The sequence below is a fragment of the Felis catus genome, chromosome D3 (genome assembly GCF_018350175.1).
Source record: "Felis catus isolate Fca126 chromosome D3, F.catus_Fca126_mat1.0, whole genome shotgun sequence".
NCBI lineage: Eukaryota > Metazoa > Chordata > Mammalia > Carnivora > Felidae > Felis > Felis catus.
In genome coordinates, this window is record NC_058379.1 from 94,173,098 (window position 1) to 94,195,765 (window position 22,668).

The 22,668-nt window shown below is 50.5% G+C and overlaps 2 protein-coding genes across 16 annotated transcripts in view; both read left to right on the forward strand.

The window, feature by feature from the left end:
• The window catches only part of LOC102902085 (probable 2-ketogluconate reductase), a 24,673-nt gene extending 15,044 nt beyond the window's left edge, over positions 1-9,629 (forward strand). For 10 of the 13 annotated variants that reach the window (XM_019815486.3, XM_011288115.4, XM_045041311.1 and 7 more), the window contains 5 exons: positions 822-1,206; positions 2,062-2,233; positions 3,690-3,868; positions 6,629-6,725; positions 9,422-9,629. In XM_019815486.3, coding sequence (XP_019671045.2) covers positions 825-1,206; positions 2,062-2,233; positions 3,690-3,868; positions 6,629-6,725; positions 9,422-9,596 — 1,005 coding nt within the window. In that variant the 5' untranslated portion in view covers positions 822-824 and the 3' untranslated portion in view covers positions 9,597-9,629. Of the gene's footprint in view, positions 1-15; positions 404-821; positions 1,207-2,061; positions 2,234-3,689; positions 3,869-4,862; positions 5,097-6,628; positions 6,726-9,421 lie in introns of those variants that run through there. The other 3 variants (XM_006938986.5, XM_045041316.1, XM_023242140.2) reach the window with 3 other exon arrangements.
• A 996-nt stretch (positions 9,630-10,625) lies between these two features.
• Positions 10,626-22,668, forward strand: part of RBFA (ribosome binding factor A) — a 50,086-nt gene continuing 38,043 nt past the window's right edge. For 2 of the 3 annotated variants that reach the window (XM_023242142.2, XM_023242143.2), the window contains exons 1-5: positions 10,626-10,816; positions 13,453-13,495; positions 14,118-14,294; positions 14,874-14,986; positions 17,770-17,854. In XM_023242142.2, coding sequence (XP_023097910.1) covers positions 10,656-10,816; positions 13,453-13,495; positions 14,118-14,294; positions 14,874-14,986; positions 17,770-17,854 — 579 coding nt within the window. In that variant the 5' untranslated portion in view covers positions 10,626-10,655. Of the gene's footprint in view, positions 10,817-13,452; positions 13,496-14,117; positions 14,295-14,873; positions 14,987-17,769; positions 17,855-21,647; positions 21,722-22,668 lie in introns of all 3 variants that reach the window. The other variant, XM_023242141.2, reaches the window with a different exon arrangement.

Here is a 22,668-nt window from a genome sequence, read left to right on the forward strand (position 1 = left end):
AACCCCCCCACCCCTGCGGAGAGGGGAGGGGCTGGAGGCTGAATTGGCCAATGGGAACTTCCAGACCCACCCCTGACGCCTGCATAGAGGGGAGGGGCTGAAGGCTGAATCAACCAATGGAAACTTCCGGCCCCACCCCCGACCTCCTGGAGAGGGGAGGGGCTAGAGGCTGAATCGGCCAATGGCCAATGATTTAATAAATGGTGGGGATACAAAGAAGCCTCTATAAAAGCCTTTTCTGGAGACGGCCACACTTCGGCACCCGAACTCTTCCGTGTGCCGGTGGGCCGGACCCCAGGCTCCATGAGGACAGAAACTCGAGTTGGGCACCTCGCTCTGTGGATCTCTCCCATCTGCGTGTTGCTACACACTCTTTGTATCTTTAAGGAACCGGTAAGCACAGGTCAGCCTTCCCCTGAGCTCTGTGAGGCTCTCGAACAAGTTAACAGAATCGAAGGATTCTGCAGAATCGGCTGCTGGTTGGTCACAGGCACAGGTACCTGGTACCTGTGACTAGAGTCTGAAGGTGGGGGCTGGGAGGGGGCATCTTATAGGACAGAGTCCCACGCTGGGGGGCGGGGGGGGGGGCATCTTATAGGACAGAGTCCTTAACCCGTAGGATGTGATGGTGTCTCTGGTAGATAGTGTCAGAATTGAATTGAATTCTGGGACACGCTGCTGGGATCCTGAGAACTGCTTGGAGTTGCGGGTGGGGGACTTGGAAATTGGTGCTCAGAACCTTAAAAGAGCAACAGAGGAGCATATTGATTGTCTCTTAAAGACTGTCTTTGACAGCAGAAATTGTGCTTCTCTTCCTGCAGGCCATGGGGGATCAGGACTTACCTGGCGTTTTGGTGTCTGGATTGGAAGGACCTCATGGTATATGTGAGGATCACATTGGAGATCTGCAGAAACACTTTACTCTCATTACTCTGCAAGAATTTTTGGAAAATAACACACGATTCGGTCCAAAGGTCCAAGCTGTATACATCTGGGGCGGAAAGCCAGCCGTTACCCAGGAGCTCCTGCAGAGTCTGCCCTCCTTGAAGATAATTGCCAGTGCAGGAGCAGGTCTAGATCACCTGGACCTGAAGCTCATTGCCAGCTGTGGTGTGAAGGTGGCCAACACACCACAGGCGGTTTCCAGTCCCACAGCAGACATGGGGATGGCCTTACTGCTGGCCGCAGCTCGCAGAGTCGTGGAAGGTACCCAGTCCTTGGAGATGCTGGTTTTCCAAAGACAGCAGATGACAGATACTTAATGCAGATGATTACATAATGTTATCTTCAAACTACAGGTCTTTCCTGGGCCCTGATTTCTTCCAGGACTTTGTTGCACTTGAGAACTGGAGTCACTTTCAGTCGTTTGCAGCGTACTTAGTGCCTGAGCCCAGCTTCCCAGCACATATCGGCCATTTTCTCCCCCACCAGATTCCTCTCATTCACAGGCAGTAAACGTGTGTGTGGAGTAATTTCAACAACGAAATTACTATAGAAATGCCCTTGGGGTGATTCTTTGGTCAGTCAGCATGCTACTCTTGGTTAAAGACCCACGAGTGAATAGGCAGAACCTGACCTCTCCACACAGGGGACATCTCTGGGAATATCCCCAGGAAAGGCAGGGCAGCAGTTCAACACCCCTCAGTCCCCCAGTCCTCCTGATGGAGCTCTGAGCGAAGAGGAAGATGAAGCTTTGACGAAGAGGCTTGAGGAAAGAGGAGACAGGAATCAGGCTCTGGTTCGGATTCTGGTTGCGGGTTCACGCACATGCACACACACCAACATACCAACACCAGCAAGTTTTAACGAGAAATCCTGCCGTAATGTAAAAGAAGTTGGTATTTCAAAGCTTTGCACCAGGACGCTCTGGTTTTGTTATGAGGAAACTGTCTTTGTCCCTTTCCTTCACCCCTTGCAGAAACCCTTGTCTTCTGTCAAGAGCTGCATGAGGGCTGTGTCTGCCGCAGGCACCCTCTAACTCACTACTCTGCCCCAGTAAGGTTGTGGATTTCTGTGTCTGGTGACATCCGCTCTGACCACTCTGTCCCTTGTATATTTTAGGTCATAGGTTGGCTATTGCACCGGATACAGAGAACTTTTCTGCAAACTGGATGGGTCAAGAAGTTACAGGGGCCACTCTGGGAATCATCGGCATGGGCAGCATTGGCTATAAGATTGCTCAGAGGGCCAGAGCATTCGAAATGAAGATTCTGTATCACAATAGGAAACGCAGGTAAACATTCGGAAAATGGACTTGAAATTAACTGAGCAGAACGTATACCATCACTGCCTTAAAATGGCTGGGATATAGGAGCCCTCTGTTTTTCATAAGACTCTCCTACTCTTTCTCTCCAAAAAATAGGACTGATTGTCAAGAAAAAGAAAAAGAAAAAAAAAAAGACTGATTGTCACAAAAATTGTGATATTTTTATGATTACCTAGGAATGTGGCTGTGACTTTTTTATTGAAAATTTTCACCAAAAAAGAGATTTTAACTCACAGCTTTGTTTTTTGTTTTTTTTTTAATTTCTAAAGTGTTTTTTTTTCAAGGAAGCTTTCCATACCCACTGAGCAATTTGGTTCCTTTGTGTGCACTTCCTCCCTTAGCCTGACACCCGGTCTTACTGATTCTGTCTCCAAACAGCCTTCAGACCTGCCTGTTCTCTCTCACCTCATCGATGCCACTGGGCTCAGGCCCCGTCCTTTCTCACCTGAAATACATATTCTCCTAACAGTCTGCTCACATCTGCTCTTGAACCTCCCACTCTCCTTGCAAACCAGCCAGATGATGGCCATTGTTTACAACCTTTACTGGCTTCCCACTGCACATGGAACACATTTCCGGCTGGTGAGCAGTTTATGGATGTATGGGGAGCTGAGAGATTGTGCATTAGAACTGTGCCCATTTTTCAGTCACTGTTTGCACCATGGGCAGTGGAGGGACTTAGGTAGATGTGACGACTTTCCTTGTGATGAACACGCAGGCACAGAGGCCAGGGTTCTCCCAGGACAAGGTGTGTGGTGTGGGCAACGTATTCATCTTTCCTTTGGGCTGTCCCCTGACCCAAACATGTGTTTTGTATTCCATATATGTATTCCATATTTGCATAGCAGTGGAGGTTACCCGGCATGCTGTGGCCTCCGGGTTCTTGGAATTTCTGTTGAATAATCAGTTGTTTGGGATGGCCAGAGCAGGAGTTAAACAAATCCTGCCTGCATCGGACCCTTGGGTCTTTGCTTTGCGTTTCATAGGCAACGTTCCAAGGCCCTCTCCTGTTTTGTTTGTTTTCTAGAGACTGTGATGTGTTTGCTGCACTCAGCAATGCTCTGTGGTCACAGAAGTACACACTCCTGCTCTTACTTGGGAGTGGGACCCACTTCCTGCCAGTAATGTCCTGTCATTGCTGAGCGCATGTCCGATGCACAGTCAGGCTCACACCTGTCTCTGGGGGCTCAAATGAGAAGAAGCTCCTGGCCGCAAGGAGCTTCAATGTGGGGTGCAATTCTGCAGACCCAGAGGCCTCGCCTCAGAGGTCCCGAGGGGCCCCCAGTGTTTCCATGGTGGGGGAGGATCCTGGACCCAGCAGCAACAGGCCCAGTCTTTGGCTCCCCTCAGAAACTCCTTCCTGAGGTGCCGTGATGAATTCCTGACTGGAGAACATGGTGTTTCTTCCTTGTCCCCTTCATAGGAAATTAGAGGAGGAGGAGGCTGTTGGGGCAACTTACTGTGAGAGTCTGGATGACCTGCTTCAGCGATCGGACTTTGTGCTGTTGGCCGTGAGCCTGACGCCCCAGACCCAGAGGCTGATTGGGAAGAGGGAGCTGAATCTGATGAAGCCCACTGCCATTCTCGTCAACATCGGCAGAGGTACTTGCCTGCACCACGGTCTGTGCGGAGGCCCGAGGGGCTGCAAAGTCTGCAAAGTCGGCCCAGCTCGACTTTCTCCTGGACAGCTGTGGGTCCAGAGAGTCCGTGCGCACTGGCGGATGATGAGCTCAAGGGAGTTTCTATTTAGAAATATTTCTGATTTTTGTTTTCACATCATTTCGAGCCTCAAATTAGTAACAAAAAGGATGAGAATAGCACAGTACGGGGTTTTCACATCCCAATTAGGGCATCTACTTTGGGGCATCACAGTTTGGTCTTCTAGGTGTGATTAAGCAAAATTTATGGGGATACATTTTCTGAGCCTTCACTTAAAAAAAATTTCTTTTAAGTGTGAGAACGAGGCGGGGAGGGGCAGAGAGAGGGAGAGAGAAAACCCCAAGCAGGCTTTGCACTGTCAGCGTGAAGCCCAGTGTGGCCTGAGCCAAAACCAATAGTCAGATGCTTAACCAACTGAGTCACCCAGGTACCCCTTCACTTTTTGGTTTTAAGTTTATTTATTTTTAGAGAGAGCGAGAGCAAGAACACATAAGCAGGGGAGGGACAGGGAGAGAGAGAGAGGGAGAGAGAGAAACCCAAACGGCTCCACACTGTTAGCACAAGCACAGAGCCCGACTCGGGGCTGGAACTCAGGAACTGAGAAATCATGACCTGAGCTGAAATCAAGAGTTGGACGCTTCCGACTTCAGCCAGGTCACGATCTCGCGGTCCGTGAGTTCGAGCCCCGCGTCAGGCTCTGGGCTGATGGCTCGGAGCCTGGAGCCTGTTTCCGATTCTGTCTCCCTCTCTCTCTGCCCCTCCCCCGTTCATGCTCTGTCTCTCTCTGTCCCAAAAATAAATGAATTAAAAAAAAAAAAAAGAGTTGGACGCTTAACCAACTGATCCACCCAGGCGCCCCTCTGATACTTTACTTTAAAAAATAAATAACAGTGTTAGTTTGGTTATTTGGCATTTATGCAGTGCTTTGTGTTTACAGGCAAGAGGGAGTTGGCCCTGTGCTGATACCAAATATTGTGGGCTGGTGTGACATTTATAAAGAGTAGAGGATCAGTGCTGACATCAGACATCCAGGCCACTCACCTTTGTGGGGTGGGGGGCCAGAGTACATACGACTAACAACAGCCACCCGTGTATCATCTGTAAAACAAGGAAAACAATGCTTGCCACATGAGATAGTGTAATTTGTAAGAAATACATATTTGGTCATTCAGTTGTGGTTTTCATCCATAATTCCTGGCTCTTTCCTCACCAAATTGACTAAGTGTTGAGAGTGATAAAGGTGTCTTTCGTTAATGGAGACGGCTGGACCCCACTCAAGGGCGGGGCTGTTGCCAGGACGACCAACCATGTGATCAGAAGGTTGGCCCTTCCAGCCCCACCCCCGACCTCTGTGGAGAGGGGAGGGGCTGGAGGCTGAATCAGCCAATGGCCAAAGATCTAATCAACTGTGGCTATACAAAGAAGCCTCGGTAAAAATGCCAAAGGACCGGGTTCACAAGCTTCTGGAGATTGGGAAGAGTGCTGTGCGGGGAGGGATGGAAGCCCCACAGCCTTTCCCCAGACCTGTCCCTATGATCTCTTCCTCTGGCGGTTGATTCTTAGCCTTTGTCACCTCCCTGAGCCACCAGGTGAGCGGCAGTGTTCCCCTGAGTTCTGTGAGCCGCGGCAGCAAATTGCCAGTTGGTCAGAAACACGAGTAACAAACAGCCTGGGACTTCCGACCGGTGTCCGAAGTCGGGGTGGGGGCATCTTACAGGACTGAGCCCTTACTGCGCAGGATCTGATGCTGCCTCCGGGTGGACAGTGTCAGAATTCGCAGGCACCCTGCAGGTGTCCCGAGAACTGCCTGAGCTTGTGTGGGGGGGACCCTCCCTACCCCAACTTTGGAACCGGGTCCAAGAACTCTAAAACAATTGTTGAAAGACCAAAAACCCTCATGGGACCGAGATAATATGCTTCAGAGTTCTCTGAAAATTCAGGCCATCTAGGTGAGCAGGAAGGACCAGTGCGTATTAGGTACCTTCAGGAATGTCAGAGGCTGGCGAGCACACTACAGATTCTGGAGAAGCAAACGCCCCAGGAAAGCCTCTGGGACTGGGCTTCTCCCCCAGCAGCACCAGCATACCAGGGCTGTGCCCCGACCAGCGGGCCGGCCGCTCCCAGCCCGTCAGCAGAAAGGAGGCAGTCTTTGGGCCCCTTGCAGGGCTCTGCTGGAAGGAAAGGGCTTTCTTCTCAGCTTCTACTCAAACATGTCCTGCTTTTCTGTATTTGAAATGACAGTTACAGGATCGTGCTTGTGGCTTAGTTTTTTCGTGTGCATATACAGCTATCTGGGGGCTGTGTCCTCAGCCTGAACTCCTAGGTGGTGCTGGGAGGTGGTGTAATAAAATGAGACGGGCCCGGCTTGAGGTCAAACAAACCTGGGCTCAGATCTGAGTCTATATGTTAGAAGCTGTGTGACTTTGGGTGTTTGTAACCTAAGGGCCTCAGTTTCCTCAAGTATAAAATGAATATTGACTTCGCCAGGTTAGTGGAGGATTCGGTGAAGGCCTGAGTGCGCTTCCTAGTATGTGGTGGGCTCACAATGTCTGATGATGAACTGGCAGAATGACACTCACGTGCTCTTTGTCAGACCTTTGACAAGATCAGGATGTGTTTGGAATAGCGGCTAATGTGACCAAAGCATCTATCCCATGTACTCTTAATGGTAGCGACTCCAGAGGAACTGTCTTGTTGACGCAGGTCTGTTAGTCGATCAGGACGCCCTGGTGCAGGCTCTTCAGACTGGGGTTATTAAAGGAGCAGCACTGGACGTGACGCACCCGGAGCCCCTGCCCAGGTAAGAAAGCTGGACAGAATCTACATCCTCTGGTCCACGTAGGGCTGTCCTCAGTGGTCATTCCTCCTGGTCCATGCAGGGCAGTCCCCAACGGTCATTCCTCCTGGTCCACGTAGGGTGTCCTCAAATAGTCACTGCTTTGGGCTTTTTCAGATGTGTTGTCACAGACCTGTAGTCGAGTCTTGGCCATGCAGGGGCCTGAGAAGGCCTCTGGTGGCCTGTCCAGTCCTGCAGATCATCAGATGTCTGTTTCAACACCTCCATGGACAGGGAGCTCCAGGCCCGCAGGCAGCAGTCCCCATGGATGGAGACTGTACAGAATATTCTTGCTCAGATCAAACCAAAATAGTCCTTCCCTTACCCACTGACTCGTTTGCCCCTGATCATTCTCCTCTCTTACAAACCTTCTGTGTTTTAAGACAACCACTGTGTTTCATCTTACTTTAAAAACCATTTTTTTTAACGTTTCTTTATTTTTGAGAGAGAGAGAAACAGACTGTGAGCAGGGAAGGGGCAGAGAGAGAGGGAGACCCAAAATATGCAGCAGACTCCAGGCTGTCAGCACAGAGCCCAGCATGGGGCTCATACCCATGAATCGTGTGTGAGATCATGAGCTGAGCTGAAGTCAGATGGCTAACTGACTGAGCCACCCTGGCGCCCCTGTTTCTTCTTAATTTTATTCCCCCCTAAATATCCTTCAATCACAGCCTAAATGATAGCATTTCCAGACACCTGGTCATTATTGTTGCCTTCTGGCACTGCAGTTTTAAAGGGCCTTTGAAAATGTGCTCTCAGGAACGGAGCATAGTGTCCACATTGTGGCCTGACCACGCGGGAAACTTGCTCAGAAGTTGTATCGGCAGCCTCATTGCACCCTTAGTTCATTACGTTTTTAGTCAGCAAGAACTTAAATTATTCTGGGAATTGTTCTTTAAGTACATGTGTGGAGCTTTACACTTCTGTGCATTTAATGCCATTTGCTTGTGTTTTGACCCATTGATCCAGCCCATTAGGACTACAGTCTTGATTCTGCCATTCGTTAAGCTAGCGATTCCCAGGTTTGATTCCTCCAGCTTTGATTTGTCTGGTAAACAAATCACCGTCTGAATGTTTGCCATTACAACCAAATTTAATATCTAAGTTTATCAAGATTGACCATAGAACTTACATTTCTGAGAAAAACGATAGTTTATCTAGAACAGCCTTTCTCAAAACATGGTCTGGAGACCCTTTCAAGGGGTCAAAATTATTATTATGTGAAGTCAAAATTATTTTCACAATATTGTAAGATGTTATTTACCTTTTCACTCATGTTTCGGTACATCGTACAGTGGAGTTTTCCAGAGACTAATGACATGTGATTATCACTCTGACAACTAATGAAATGTGTGCTTCAAGGTTATTGTATTAAAATTTTTTTATTTTTAATCTCTAACATAGTGCATGTTGATAGATACAACCCACGTAACAAATGTTCTTTGTGGTTCTCAATTTTAAGAGTGTAAAGAGGTCCTAAGACCAAATGTTTGGGAACCACTAATGTAGAATAGAAATTTTTTTCAATGTAAATTAAGAAACTTGAGCATTTTAGACAGTTGTCAACTTAGAAACCTAGAAGTCTAATGCTCACCTGTTGGCTAGTCTGCCAAGATGAGATTTTATTCGCTTCATTCACTAGTTTTCAGTTTTATTATGTAACAAACCAGTGACAGTTACAGAGGTATTTGCTACGCCTTCTTAACAGAGTTGGCTCTTGCCTATACACCTCATATTATGGACAGGTGTTGTTACAATTGGCCATGATTCAGTTATTTCTGAGTTCCAAGTCAGTTGAGAGACAAAACCAGTCACCCTGTCTCAATTCACTGTGTCATCCTGAGACTGGTTTCCAATATGTGCTGTTATAGTAGGGCCCACCTTCCTATTAGGAGGACAGAAGTGGTTTTTTGTTTTTTTTTTTCAGAATAGCTCCTATCCTTGCTGTGTTCTAGGCTGTATCTTAATTTCAATCAATTCTGGGGGCAAGGACAGAGTGTTGGTATAAATTACAAGTGCCCCAAAGAACTTCCACAGGTTTGGGGGGGGGAAGTCCCAGAGGTGTGCTCCTTGAGCCTCAGGTACGATTAAGGGTTACTGCTGCCTGTCTGCTTTGGCCTTTGTATTAAAAGTCAAGAGGTCCTGTTTGGGCAGGTGACTGCCCTTTCATCATGCTGGTTTCTAGCGTTTTCCATCGTTTCAGTCTGGTGGATCACTTCACTGACACTTCCTTATTTTCCCAGGCTGACTCCCATCCTCTCCCTTCTTCCTGGGAGAGAACTCCCTCTCATCTAATTCTAGGTCATAAATATTTTCCCTCTGAATGCCACCACTCACTAAAGGCACATTCAGCTTATCGCATGATGCCTAGACTAGCACCCATATCCCCGGGAGCCTTTTCATTTTTGTGGACCAGTGTTGTCTAAACCACCACATATGTTGTGCTATTGTGTGTTAATGGCCGGGGTGCCATTAGGATACATGTTTTGCACCCAAAAAATGCTGGGCCCCCCATAGTGGGGTTAGATGAGTGGTGGTCATACCTAGGTATAATTTAGAATATGCCATAAGGCCCCTTCTCAGCGTGGGGCTAGAAACCCAGAGTATGGAATTAGAGCAGACAATGTGGAATAGTTTTCATCAATTAATCTGCATTTCAGAGATCATCCTTTATTGAAGTTGGAGAACGTCACTCTGACACCTCACGCTGGGAGTGCTACTCATCAAGCCAGGCGACAGATGATGGAAAATTTGGTTGCAAGCATCCTGGCTTCTCTCCATGGCCTTCCCATTCCTAATGAAGTGCGACTTAACTGGGATAATTCCGTGGCATGACACGTGGCAGATTAAATGGAAAAAAAAAATCTAGTTTTGTGTATCTACGTTAAAGCCCATCATGCAGATTAATACTCTTTTGGGCGAAAAGCCTTAAGAACAGCGGTAACATTTGTTGAGAACTTGGCAGGCGCTTCTCTTCCATTCCCGCCGCAGCCTCCAGGCCGCTCTGAGCGAAGCCCCCCGTTTTCATAATGAAGCACAGAGAATTCCCTGTCTGAGGTCCCGGCAGCCTGCAAATACTCGGTCTTGGATGAAAACCCTGGGCCAGGTCTGCGCGTTTCCCAGTGGGCCACGCTGCCTTCCGTCCCGTTAAACTCTCGTAGCTCCTCGGACCCCAGTACCCGTGACACTTGGAGCCCGAACCCCTCGTTTCTTTCCGTTATTCCACCGGCGGTTTTTGAGCACCGTCTGCGTGCCGCGCGCGCGTGCTGTTCGAAGCTCCGGGGCTTCCGCGGGAACGGCGTCCCGGAATGGGGGGCTGGCCAGCTGGTGGGGGCGACAGGAGCGCGGGGCACCGAGCCGGGGTCTGCGGGCAGGCCCCGGGATGGGCGCGCCTCCTTTCTGGAGCGGAGGGGAGACCCGCGAGGCGGCAGGGGCTCCACTGCCGGCGCCCGAGGCCGCTCAAGCCGCCCCCCTGCCTTCCTCACGCGACGGGCCGGAAAGGGGCACGGGCCTTGCGATGCGCCCTCCCCAGCTCCGTGAGGGAGCGTGAACCGCGCTCCCGGCCCGCCCCAGTGCTCACCACCACGAACGCCGCCAGCCGCGCTCGGGGGCGGGCCGTCGCCTCACAGCGCCTCTCCCCGGCCTCTAGACCCCGCCCCGCTATGCACGCTCCCCTAGTGTCCCCGGAGGCGCGTCGCCCCGCCCAATGTCGCTCTACAAGCGGGTCGCCCCCTCCAGGTGACACCGCGTTCCCAAACTCGCCACACTCAGCCCGCTTCCGCTCAGACCCACGCGCGCCCCACGTCGCCCCGCCCCACGTCGCCCCGCCCCACGTCGCCCCGCCCCACGTCGCCCCGCCCCACGTCGCCCCGCCCCGGCGCTCTCCCGGCAGCCATGTGGGCTTCGGCCCTCCGAGTGTGGGGGCTTCGCGAGAGGTTTCGGGCGCCGCTCGGCGGACGGCAAGCGGCTCTCCTTCCGGGCGGTGTCCGAGGCGTGCACAGCTCGCCAGTCCCGTGTGGCAAGAACCTACTCAAGAAGTTTGCTTCGAAAACCAAGTAATGCGCACCGAGTCTGGGTGAGGGGCTCCCGGGTGGGGGCGGTGCCCATGCAGCCGAGGCGACGCTCTCGAGTCAGGGGGCAGGGGGCAATGTCTACGGGGGGAGGGGGGAATCCCTGGGGTGGGTAGGGGGCGGGGGGGGGCCGACGGGGCGGAGTCGGTGCCCACGGGGATGGGTCAGTGGGGCGGGGGTTGGTGCCCACGGAGATGGGTCCACGGGGCGGGGCTTCACGCACAGGCCTTGCCCTGGGGCCCTCCCTCGCTGCGGTCTGCCCGTTAGACCGATGCTTACGGAAGACTCGCAGGCAGTCGCACTCACTGGTTAGCATTTGCTCGTGTCCCCACTCAGCCCGCTTCCGTAGTGGAGGTCATAACCTGACGATACGTCAGGAACGTACGAAGCAAAGTGGTGCGGACATTTCTGGTGGTTCTTGTAGATTCATCAGAGGGAAGGAAGAAAGCGCGCGCGTTTTCTTCCCATGTTAGTGCTACCTTTGTTGGCCTAATTTGAGGATAGTTTTCTTACCGTGAGAGAAGTAGAATACAGTGTGTTGGTTTTCGTCGCACACTTTCAGTTCTGACTGTGGTAGATAGGGTTGTGTGCTTGTTTTATTTTAATAGATTAATTTTTAAAAACATTTTCAGAAAACTTGGCAGAGTACAGTTAGTTCCCGCGTAACCACACCCCACGTCTCTTACGTTAACATGTTAGCGGGGCACATTTGTCACCTTAAGGAGCCAGTACTGATACGTGATTATTAACTGAAGCATATGCCTTGTTCCAGTTAACTTTTTTGTTTTTAATTTTGTAATGTTTATTTTTGAGAGAGAGAGAGAGAGAGAGAGAGAGAGCGAGCATGAGCGGGGGAGGGGCAGAGAGAGGGGGAGACACAGAATCGGAAGCAGGCTCCAGGCTCCGAGCCAGCAGCACAGAACCCGACGCGGGGCTCGAACCCATGAACCGCAAGATCGTGACCTGAACCAAAGTTGGGTGCTGAACCGACTGAGCCATCTGGGTGCCCCTCAGTTTCCTTAGTAAAAACACCCTTTTTCTGTCCCAGGAGCCTATCCAAGGACCCCATTACATTTAGCCACTGCTCTTGACTGTCTGTTTTGTGACCTTGATGGGTTCAAGGAGTTACGGTTAGATATTTTCTACATATTTCTAGATATTTTCTGCTCTTCTCTTTGGATTTGTGTGATTTTTTTTCTTCTAACGATTATGTTGGCATTGTGGGTTCTTGGGCGGAAGACCGTAGAAGGAAAGACCTACCCCGCATTCCATACTATTGTTTTTTTTCAGTGTTTGTTCATTTCTGAGGGGGGCAGGCAGAGGATCCAAAGCAGGCTCCAGGCTGAGAGCAGAACCCGACGTGGGGCTCGAACTCACAAACCGTGAGATCATGACCTGAGCTGAAGTCAGACGTTCAACCGAGTCACCCAGGTGTCCCCCCCATATTATTTTCTTTAGGGGGACCTCACCGTGTGCAACCCACACCTCAGGAGGGGGAGTCATACTCTTGAATTGCTTGGAATTCTGTGAGAGATGCCACAAGAGAGTTTCTTGTCCTGCGTTTACTGATTTATGTCAGTGTGGACTTAACAGGTGTTAACTAATACTACTTTATTTTGCTCAGATTGTTTTAGCTCTTTCATTTAGACACACTCATCATTGTGGGTTTTGTGGTGGGTTTAAAAAAAAAAGTTTTCTTTTGTGCACTTTTTTCCTGGCACATCCTTTCTGGGCCCAGGAATCAGCCGTTGCTCCAAGGGGCTCTGGTTGCTGTTATTGCAGAACGCCATCAGAAACGATGGTTTGAGAGCTGGCCTGTCTGTTAGACTTTTTCAGCTGACAAAGGAGAACGTACGTTAACTTTAACTCTGTATATACGCTTGCCTGTAAACGTTTCTATACGTGACCACCGTGTTGGTACACAGAGAGACGAGCCCATACTGATGTCCACATGGCTCATCTGGCGCCCTTTCCTCGCTTATCTGTAACCTCCCCCTGCAGCAGGTGGCCGGCCTCCCCTCCACCACCCTGTTACTCGTCCAACCCCAGCACGTGCATGGCCGCGCGGCCCTGGGAAACTGCTTTCTCAAGTGTGGTACGGGGGTCAGTGCAGCTTGGCAGGCATTCTTTTAAGATTCTCTTTCTGCACCTTCGGGATTGGAAGTGGACCTTAAGTAAACATCAGAAGGTTGAATGAAAACTGTCTTATCTCCCCTACAACCCTTGTTGATTAGATTCTAAATTCCTTAGCATCCCAGTGACATAATTTCTGTGCCCAAGTTTAGCCCCTTAAAAAGAATTTTGGTATTGGGGCGCCTGGGTGGCTCGGTCGATTAAGCATCTGACCTCAGCTCAGGTCATGATCTCATGGTTCGTGGGTTTGAGCCCCATGTTGGGCACTGTGCTGACAGCTCAGAGCCTGGAGCTGCTTCTGATTCTGTGTCTCCCTCTTTCTCTGCCCCTCCAACGCTTGTGCTCTGTCTCTTTCTCTCTCTCAAAAATATATAAACATTAAAAAAATATAAAAAAAGAATTTTTGTATCATAGTATTGAGTTGGTGTGTATAATATTTTTTTCTTTCATTTGCCTTCAGTGGTATAGTTCTTACTTTCTCCCCACAGAAAGAAGTTTTGGTATGAAGGTCCTTCCTTGGGCTCTCACTTGGTAAGTCCAGAGTAGCAGCTGCTGTAGACTCTGGTGGGCGTGAGGTTCCAGAAGTCGGCAAAACTCCAGCCTGGCCGTCCTTCCATTTCCAAGTTTGAATGCACAAGGTCTGAAGGCTGGGACTAGATACACTGGTAGAGTGAATTTTGACTTAAAAAAAAAAAAAAAAAGTCATATTAAAGTTTTCTGGAATGTTGTCTCTGTTATCAAATACTAACAGTGGTTTTTGGTGTGTGTGCATGACACGTGTAGATGTGCTGTAAAAGTTGATATAATAAATGGTTCTTGTTAGAAAAATTGCATTGTGTGTTAAAAACCACTGAATTGTGTATCTTTAGAGAGGGAGAATTTTATGGTATGTGGATTATGTTTCAATGAGATTTTGGGGGAGGAAAAAATACATACTGACAGTACTTTTAATTTTGGAGGGGCGCTAGGTAAAATCTATGAAGGATCCAGGTCTGTAAATTGTATCTTAATGAATCAAGCTGAGATGGTTGAGGGTAACGTTGGTTTTTGTTTTTCAAGGTGCTAAGTCCTTCCCAGCTCCCTTTTTGTAGATTAGGACAAGTTTAACATACAGTTGTAACGTTGGCCTTTCTGTCTGTTCTTCTTGATGGAGATGTACAAGCCGTCCCAGTTGGAATTCCTAACGAAGACCACCTCAAAGAAAACCAGGAAGGACGACCAGGTGCGCCTGAGGGCCCTGAACGGCCTCCTCTACAAAGCGCTGACTGATCTGCTGTGCACCCCTGAAGTGAGCCAGGAGATCTGTGACCTGAATGTGCAGCTCTCCAAGGTAGACTGGGCCCGGGTGGGAGGAATCGGGGTGAGGCCCGCAGGCCTGCGTCTAGTGGTTAGAAAGAAGACGCCGTGCTAGACTCAGGGTCTTTGAAGTTCTGTAGTGATGCTAAGTGGGACCATTCGAGTTGTGAAGACGGAGGGTACGTGTGCACATGTGTGTGTGGTGTGCAAGCACTGAGGGCGTTGTCAGATGCCCAGGAAGCACGATGGGTGGACGCGTGTGCGTTTGTCTTGGTGAGAAGACAGCAGGTGCCTCCCTGCAGTCTCCCTGTCCCTAGAGTGAGCTGAGCTGGAGGGAAATGGGAAAATAAGTGGTAGTTCCGGCGGTTCTGATGTGCGCTGTGGGCTTGGGGTCAGGGACGATGAGGGTTTGGATTCCGGGCCCAGCTTCACCCCTTGTGAGTGTGTGGCCGGAGATGGTGGCCTGTCGCGGTGCCCGCGGGAGCGCCTGCTTCTGGGTGGTGGGTGCCTGGAGCTGAAGACTGCCGATGAGCTGGTCTTCAGCCGCGGCCTGTGGTCCGCGGAAGCCCACGGAAGCGGACAGTGACTTGAGGCTGGGGTGGGTGGGACTCAGGTGTCTCTGACTTCAGACTTCTCGGCCTGCCGTGTGTACTGGAGGACGACCGTCTCGGCCGAGCAGAACGCCCACACAGAAGCCGTCCTGCGGAGGAGCGCCGCGCACATGAGGTGACCGCGCTCTTCGTGTCCGCTTCCGCACGCACCTTGTGTTTCCCTCTTGTTGCATTACGTTTTTTGCTTTGAAGGAAAATTTTGGACGCATTTTCTTAAATTTCAAGATGTAGTTTACATCTGCACGTGAGACGTCATCTTGGACAGCAGTTCTCACAGTGTGGCCCCAGACTTCTGGGGACTGCTGACACCCAGGTGTCCCTGTGGTCATTGTAGCTTCATGCCATGTGCTCCCAGTAAAACACAATGCCACTTCGGTTTAAGGATATCTGTGATGGGGCGCCTGGGTGGCTCATTCGGTTGAGCCTCTGACTTCGGCTCAGGTCATGATCTCACGGTCTGTGAGCGTCGGGCTCTGTGCTGACAGCCTGCAGCCTGCTTCGGATTCTGTGTCTCTCTCTCTCTGCCCCTCCCCTGTTCATGCTCTCTCTCTGTCTCAAAAATAGATAAACATTAAAAAAAAAAAAAAAAACAAAACTATCCATGATGAATAAGCAAAAGTTACTAATTTTATTAAATCCTAACTCTTGGGTACCTGTCGTTGTAACGTTCTGTGTGGTGGGAAGGAAGCCTAAAATAACCTGTGCTGATGTGGTTGTCTGGGAAACACACAGCTGATTGTGAGCTGAAATAGACACTGTTCACTGGAAATGACAAGTGAACCACAAGCTGTGGTTTTTTCAGATTTGGGTATTTGACATATTTTCTCTAAAATGAGCAAAGTGAACCTGTCCCTTCAGGGAAAACAACTGACTATACTTGTTGCCAGTGATAAAATTCAAGCTTTCAAGTGAATATTGATTTTAGAAAACCTGTATCCACCACCGTGATTTTGGTAGCTTTCTGATACTTAAAGACTCTCGATGAGAACGTTGGTCATGTTGACAAATGCAGTGTCATACTGTTCAGTGTATCAACATTCTGCAAATCTGGGTAATTTGGTGAGCCAGTGTTTTCCAAATGACTAACGCCTGAAGTTACAAACCCAAGCATAGGGAAAGAGCCGTTCGAGGTCAAGATACACCAGTGGATTTTAATATGACAGTGACACTCATTGATCTGGTTTCAGATTCCACGCTGCAACTAACTTTAACACTATCCTTTGTTGAGTTTTTGTGGAGTGTTGGAGAAGATCCATTCTTTTCTGGAGTGGTGTTCATTTGCTCCTTTTCCAGTTACAGGGCAGTGTGAGGCCGGATCTTCTAGTCCAGCCAGAATAACAGAGCAGCTTGGGTGCATTGGGGAGAATGTCTCCCATTAAGCTGGGCATTAGAGAGATTTGTGACTATGTAAACAAGGCCACGTTTCTCAATCATTTTTTTGGGAATAATTATCTTCAATGGTTTAGTTATTTTTCATTAAAAATCCCACGTAAACATTTAATAGGTTTGTTATCTTGAATGAACGAATGTCTGTTTTTCAAATTCTCACTTTTAATTTATAGTGTAGTAGATACAGATAGATACAACACTCATCAACGAAAGCTCTTGGGTGTGCTCAGTAAGTTTTAAGAGTATAAAGAGGTCTTGAGACTAAAAAGTTGAGAACTACCGAGGTGGGTGCTAGGAAAGGAGTTACTGTGTTTTCTCCCCAGTCTTAAGAAATGCAGAAACCTAACCAAGCAGCACTCAGAACTGGATTCCCTCCTTCCCGCTTCCTTCCTCTCTCTGTTCCTCTCGCCTCTCCCTTGTACCTCACACTTCACTTTTAGGAGAGGGGGATGGAATCCTATGTGGAACTAGGGTTTGCACATACCGTCTGCTTCAGCTCAGCTGACATCATTCCCAGGAGGCCCTAGGAGTCTCTTTAGAGGAGAGTATTAATTGTATCAAGGAGTGCTCAGTTAATTTCATTTTTCTCTTGTTAACAGAAACAAGAAAAAGATTTCTGACAAGTGTTGTACTAACAGCATTGCTTTCTGATGAGTTTTTGGGTAATCCGAAAATCCAGCCGAACAGACCGTCCCTTTCCGCAGCTCTTCTGCTCACCTGAGGTTTGGTGTAGAGGCTCTCCTGTAATCACGGGCCAGGACCTGCTGTCGCTGTGTGCAGAGAGGCTGTGCTCACCAGTGTTTTTGCCGCGGACTGGCTGCAGCCAGTTCACCTTAGTCTGCTTGTATCAGTGACCGATGCAGAGAATGACATGTGCCTGAGAATGGCTGAGGACCTCGGTGCACTTGTGTGGCCTTGGTGCCAGTGGATGTCCACTGGAACAAAGCCGAGGCGGGTTGTCGGTGCCCAGACCACGCGGCCCACTGCCACGGTGCTGCCCGGGAGGCGTCTAAGCGAAGATCAGGTTATTCGTTAGGATCTCAAGAGTTGCATTTAGGCAGCTAAAAATAGTTGTGATGATGTGTTTTTGGTTTTGTTTTTGTTTTTTTAATTTTTTTTTTAACGTTTATTTATTTTTGAGACAGAGGGAGACAGAGCATGAACGGGGGAGGGTCAGAGAGAGAGGGAGACACAGAATCTGAAACAGGCTCCAGGCTCTGAGCTGTCAGCACAGAGCCCGATGCGGGGCTCAAACTCACGGACCGCAAGATCATGACCTGGGCCAAAGTCGGACGCTTAACCGACTGAGCCACCCAGGCGCCCCGATGTGTTTTGTATCCCTTTTGTGATGTGGCGGTTGCCTGCGGAAGACTTTCGTGGGCTGACGTGTTGGTGTTTTGAGTAACGTGATAAGCAAATCTTCTGTCTTACCTCTCCGTGAGGTTACTGTATATTTTTCTGTCCGCTAAGTGTCACCTGCAACACACAGTGTGCCTTGTCTCTCTCCAGGCACATTTTGATGTCCCAGCAGACCCTGAGGAACGTGCCGCCGATAGTGTTTCTTCAGGACAAAGGAAATGCGGCTCTAGCTGAGGTAAGGCTAAGTGACTTTCCATAATGAGCTTTTATATGAGTAAGATTTTATATTTAATTTTGAGAGATTCAGATGATGTGTACAGTTAAAGGAAGCAACCCTTGGCGGGTACAAATGAAAAGTGAGGCTCCCATGCCTCTGTCCCGGCCAGACTCCTCAGAAGGAACCACTCTTCAGGCTTTAAATTTTAACTGCTTACCACTGTATCTCTCACCAGGACACCAAGTCTCTGTTTCTTGTCTTACAAAGTTGATGCAGGCAAAGCTGCCTCCCTCCCTGGATCTGACCATCTGCAGTTACTTTACACCAGAGGTTACTTCTGTAACCGTTTTGTATAATTTCCCTTACTTTAAGTACTGTTAATTATGAGGTCTAAAACCTGTGTGTAAATATATGTGTGTATGTATTTGTATCTGTGTGGTGTTACCTGGTGGTCATTAAGATACGTCACACTTTTAAAAAGTTTACAAAACCCCCAGTAAGTAGCACTTATGATTATAATTAGGTAGCTGTTATTCACTGCAGGACTAGGTACTTTTTAGAGCCACAGAGGAAAACAAGTCTAGTCGGACATTTTTATCTTTGTTATTCATTATACAAGCAACACTGAAAACCTTATACAAACAATAACCTTGACAGGTAGGGGCTTTTCCTAGCGACAAAAGGAGACGGAGGAGTGAAGTGACCAGTGCCAGCTTTAGAGAACCTAGGAGAGCATAGGTTAGGCGTTTGCCGGGGAGAGTGCAGCAGGGAGCTCACGCGTGCATGTCCGGTTGAGTTGTGGTGGAAGGAAGTACCTCTGCTCTCACCATCCCAGGCTTGTCCCTCTCTCGCCAGCGAGGTCCTACCTGGCTCCATGGGCTCCTTTCTAGAAAAAGTGATTGGAAGGAGGGAGGCGCAGACAGTGCTCAAAGCATCCTGGAGCGGTTCTTTCTCCAGAGATGCTGCTGCTGGGTATTCGCGGTGGAGGCCCCGCGTCTGTCCTCTGTGCCCTTCCTGTGCCGGGGGCAGAGTTAGGCTTCTGCCTGGCTCGCTGTCACTGTAGTTAGAAGCAAGCAGGGGCCCGACCAAGGGGTCTCTGAGGGGGGCAGGTGGCTAGCCGAGTGCACAGTCATCACGGTCATTGTTGGCTGGCTCTTGCGGAAGTCAGTGCAGTGGTTTTGAGACCCTTATGTCTGTTTGTAGAGAGTTGAAGTCAGCCAGTGGCAAAGTAATCTGGATAGACACGCAGATTTGAAGTTGGGGTTTGTGGGTGAAACTTGGAGTCTCGTACCCTCAGCGTACGTGTGTGCCGTGTGGGCTGCATGCATGGAGGCGTCGCGGGTGGTGGGAAGTGGTAGCGGCCGGCGGTGGTCGCAGCGCGTACTTTGCGGTGTCAGGAAGCAGAGCGGCACCAGCTCTGTCCAGGCCGAGCCCCGAGGGGCACTTGGCTTCGTTGCCGTCACTGCCGGTAGGCCCCGATGTCACTGGTGTCGGGAAGAAAGCGGGAACGGAAACCACAGGGAGGTACGGCACGTGCCCTTCCCCCGCAGCAGTTGACATTAAACGGTGACCACACCGAGCGTGGAGGAATCACGGGGCTGCGGCCCTGCCACCCCGTGGTCCCGTGGAAGCCGTGCACGCACATCCTGTGACCCAGAGCTCCCGCGGGGGGGCCCACGGAAACGCGTGTCCGCCAGAGGTGTGCGGGTGCTGGTGTTGGGGTTTCTTGTAGGTGCCTCGCTCTGATTCAGCCGTGGAGGGGTGAACGCAGAGCCCCAGGTGAGGCCGTGGTCCCTGTGATTCTGTCTGTGGGACGGGCAGGGACATGTGCGACTGGTCTGTGGTGACGGAAGTCAATAGTGCCTGTCTTTGGGCAGGGAGTGGGCAGGAGGGGCTCGAAGTTTCCTGGGGTTCGTCTCCTTAAACGTCAGGGGGATGTCCACAGGCACAGTCCCTTTGTGACATGTCATTGAGCCGTATGCCTTGATGTCCTTGCGCTTTTCCCGTGTATTACATTTCAGTTAAAGGGTTTGTACAATGTCGATTTTGTCATAATTACAAAGGACGAAAAATAGATTTTTAAAGAAAATACATAAACTGTGTTCCCAGCATTGGGATTTATTACACATTTGCTGGTCTCTCCGCTTCTGAGAGCAGGCGTGGCTGGGCCGTGCTCGCCTCGCCCCACGGGCCTCATGCTAGAGCCTGGACTTCTCCTTGGGGTGGGCACTGAGCCGCTTCCGTCCTCGCCCGAGGTTCTGTGCATGCGGAGTTCGGCTGGGACTCAGCCCTGCAGCCTGTGTTGACGTGTTAGGGTTTGGTGGTGTCTGCATTGGTTCTTTGTTAAGACTTTTAACGAAAGCTTTGGTGCGGCAGGATTTACCCAGAGGCCCGCCCCGTCCTCACCCTTCCCACCACCCATCTTTTTTTTTTTTTTTTTTTAAGTTCTATATCTCTACACCCAACGTGGGACTTGAACTCGTGACCCTGAGGTCAGGAGTTGGATGCTCTTCCGACCCAGCCAACCGGGTGCCCCAAGTTTTCCTTGTTAGATTTCTGCAGTTTCACACCTAGAACGTTGTGTTGGCACCTGGCTGCTTTTGCTCAGCACTGTTTTCGAGATTCACGTTGTTTCGGTGTGAGTGGTTCCTTTTTTCTTGGTAAGTGGGGTCATTATACGAATACGCTACGTTTCATTTGCTCACCTTCTCACAGACGTTTGTCTGTCTTTCTGATTCTCGGTTGCTCTGAGTGAAGCTGTTGTGAACGTGTGTACACGTTTTTGTGTGGATGGACGTTTCTGTGTCTCTTAGGTCAGCACGTAGTAGTGGCAAGTGTCTGTAATTGTGAGGAAGCCGCCGGTTGCAGGTGAGCGGGGCGCCGTGGCGTGGCTCACGTGTGTCTTCTCGATGACTAGTCGAGCACCTTCCCCTGTGCCTGGTGGCCTTTCCTTGTTTCGTCAGGTCCCACCAGGTCTTTTGCCCAGTCTTGTGAGTTGTGCTCAGGGTGGACCTTCACAGGATGGCCACGCGTCCTGTCCTTGTCGGGTGCGAGCACACGTTCTCCCAGCCAGCTTGGGAGACCCACACTTGGTCCTCGTGTTGTGGCATCGTTAGTGCTGTTTCTGGTATTTTCTGTGGACTGACTTTTCCCTCGGTTCTGCCGTTGGTTTGCGATGATGCAGTCTGTTGCTGCAGAACGCCGGGCCCTGGTCCCGGATCTGGGCCGTCCCGGGCCAGCACTGTGGCCAGGTAGGGTCCAGATGTGTGTCCTGGGCACGCAGGTAGAGGTGGGAGCCGCCCCTGGTATCCGGGGAGCAGGGGCCTGTGTAGCGCCCTGGGCTCAGCAGTGGTGTGCGTGCCCCCACCGAGGGGAGCTCTTGTTTCCAGATTGGGCCCCTCAGACACCTTGGAGCTGGATTCGCATGCCACGCCCCTGACTGTGGCTTTGTTGCTATGCCAGGAGGCTTTCTTTTCCCAAACACACAAGTTTTGTGGCAAAGTTCAGTTTAAGTGTTTTATACAACTTCATTCAGAATCAGGAAACGTTACTTAATTGAGCTAATAGTTAACTGGTTTCTTCATAAATTTGACTTAAGTGTAGTTTTAGGAAAGCCTCGGTTCGTTATTAGAGAAAATGTGATTGTTAAGTAACAGGTGTTTGAAAGCACAGACTGGTGAATGGCCTCATCCCTGGGGGATGTCACCGGAGGGGCACGGAGGACAGTTGGAAGGCCTGTGTCTGAGCTGGGCCGTGGTGCAGGTGGCACAGAGGTGTGGCTTACTGAATTGCTCTCTATGCCCCTTTCCAGGTTGATTGGTTACTGGCAAATGCTGATTTTGGGCCCCCAGAGGAAAGAGAAGACCGTGTGCAAAGTGATGCCAGGTACACGTGGACATGGTTTTGATTGTCCTGGGCAAATGCCCTGGTGTGATTCCCACGGCAGCTGCCCAGTTCTGCACCCCTGGCCGTGCACTGCCCCAGCAGCCTGGCAGTGACCTGTGGCGGGTCCTGGGGGCAGTCTGCAGTGGTTCTGAGTACTCAGCAAGGCTGCTCGGAGTGCCTCGGTGGTCTACCCGACAGTGCTGGAGCCCATGGCATCTGCCATCGCTATGGTAACTCCTGGAGAGGGGACAGGTGTCTCTCCCTCGCCCTGTTTTTCCACTCGGCACATTTTTACTGAGCATGTCCTGTGGCTCTGTTCTAGCATGTACAATACGTATGTGAATAGAACAGACATTGGGGTCTTTGGAGCTTGCATTTTGCTGGCGGAGACCCACAGGGAGCAGTGAATCCACAGATGATTGTGTGTCAAGAAGGGCATGTAGGACACCCCTTCCAGTGGGGGGGGGCGGTCAGGAGGTGGGGGCGGTGCTGCAGCTGAGAAAGAGACGTGAGCTGTATGTGGAGGGGCCCCGTTCCGGGTTCCGGAAGAGCTTCAGCAGGTCTTGAGCCTGTGTTCTCAGAGCAGGCGCGTCAGCGTCAGGGGCAGCACTGTCAGGACTTGGGTGGGGCCCCCAGCGACCTGCTTGCCAGGGGAGGGGACGCTGTGCCCCGAGGGCCCCAAGCAGCAGTGAGTGCCCACATCCCAGACCAGCAGGGAGTTGAGCCTTCCGTAGCTGAGCAGGAGGGGGGTCAGAGGCAGGACACGGCCATGTTTGGGTTTTGACAAGTACCCTGAGTGGCACATGTAAAGGACCATACCCATAATTCTGCCTGACGGGCCTAGCACGCTGGCTGTATTTGGGGAAAAGCAACTGAGAGGGCATCTGATGGGAGGGCTGTGTCCAAGATGTCCTGGGCTGCACCATACATGGGGGCAGAGCCCCTTC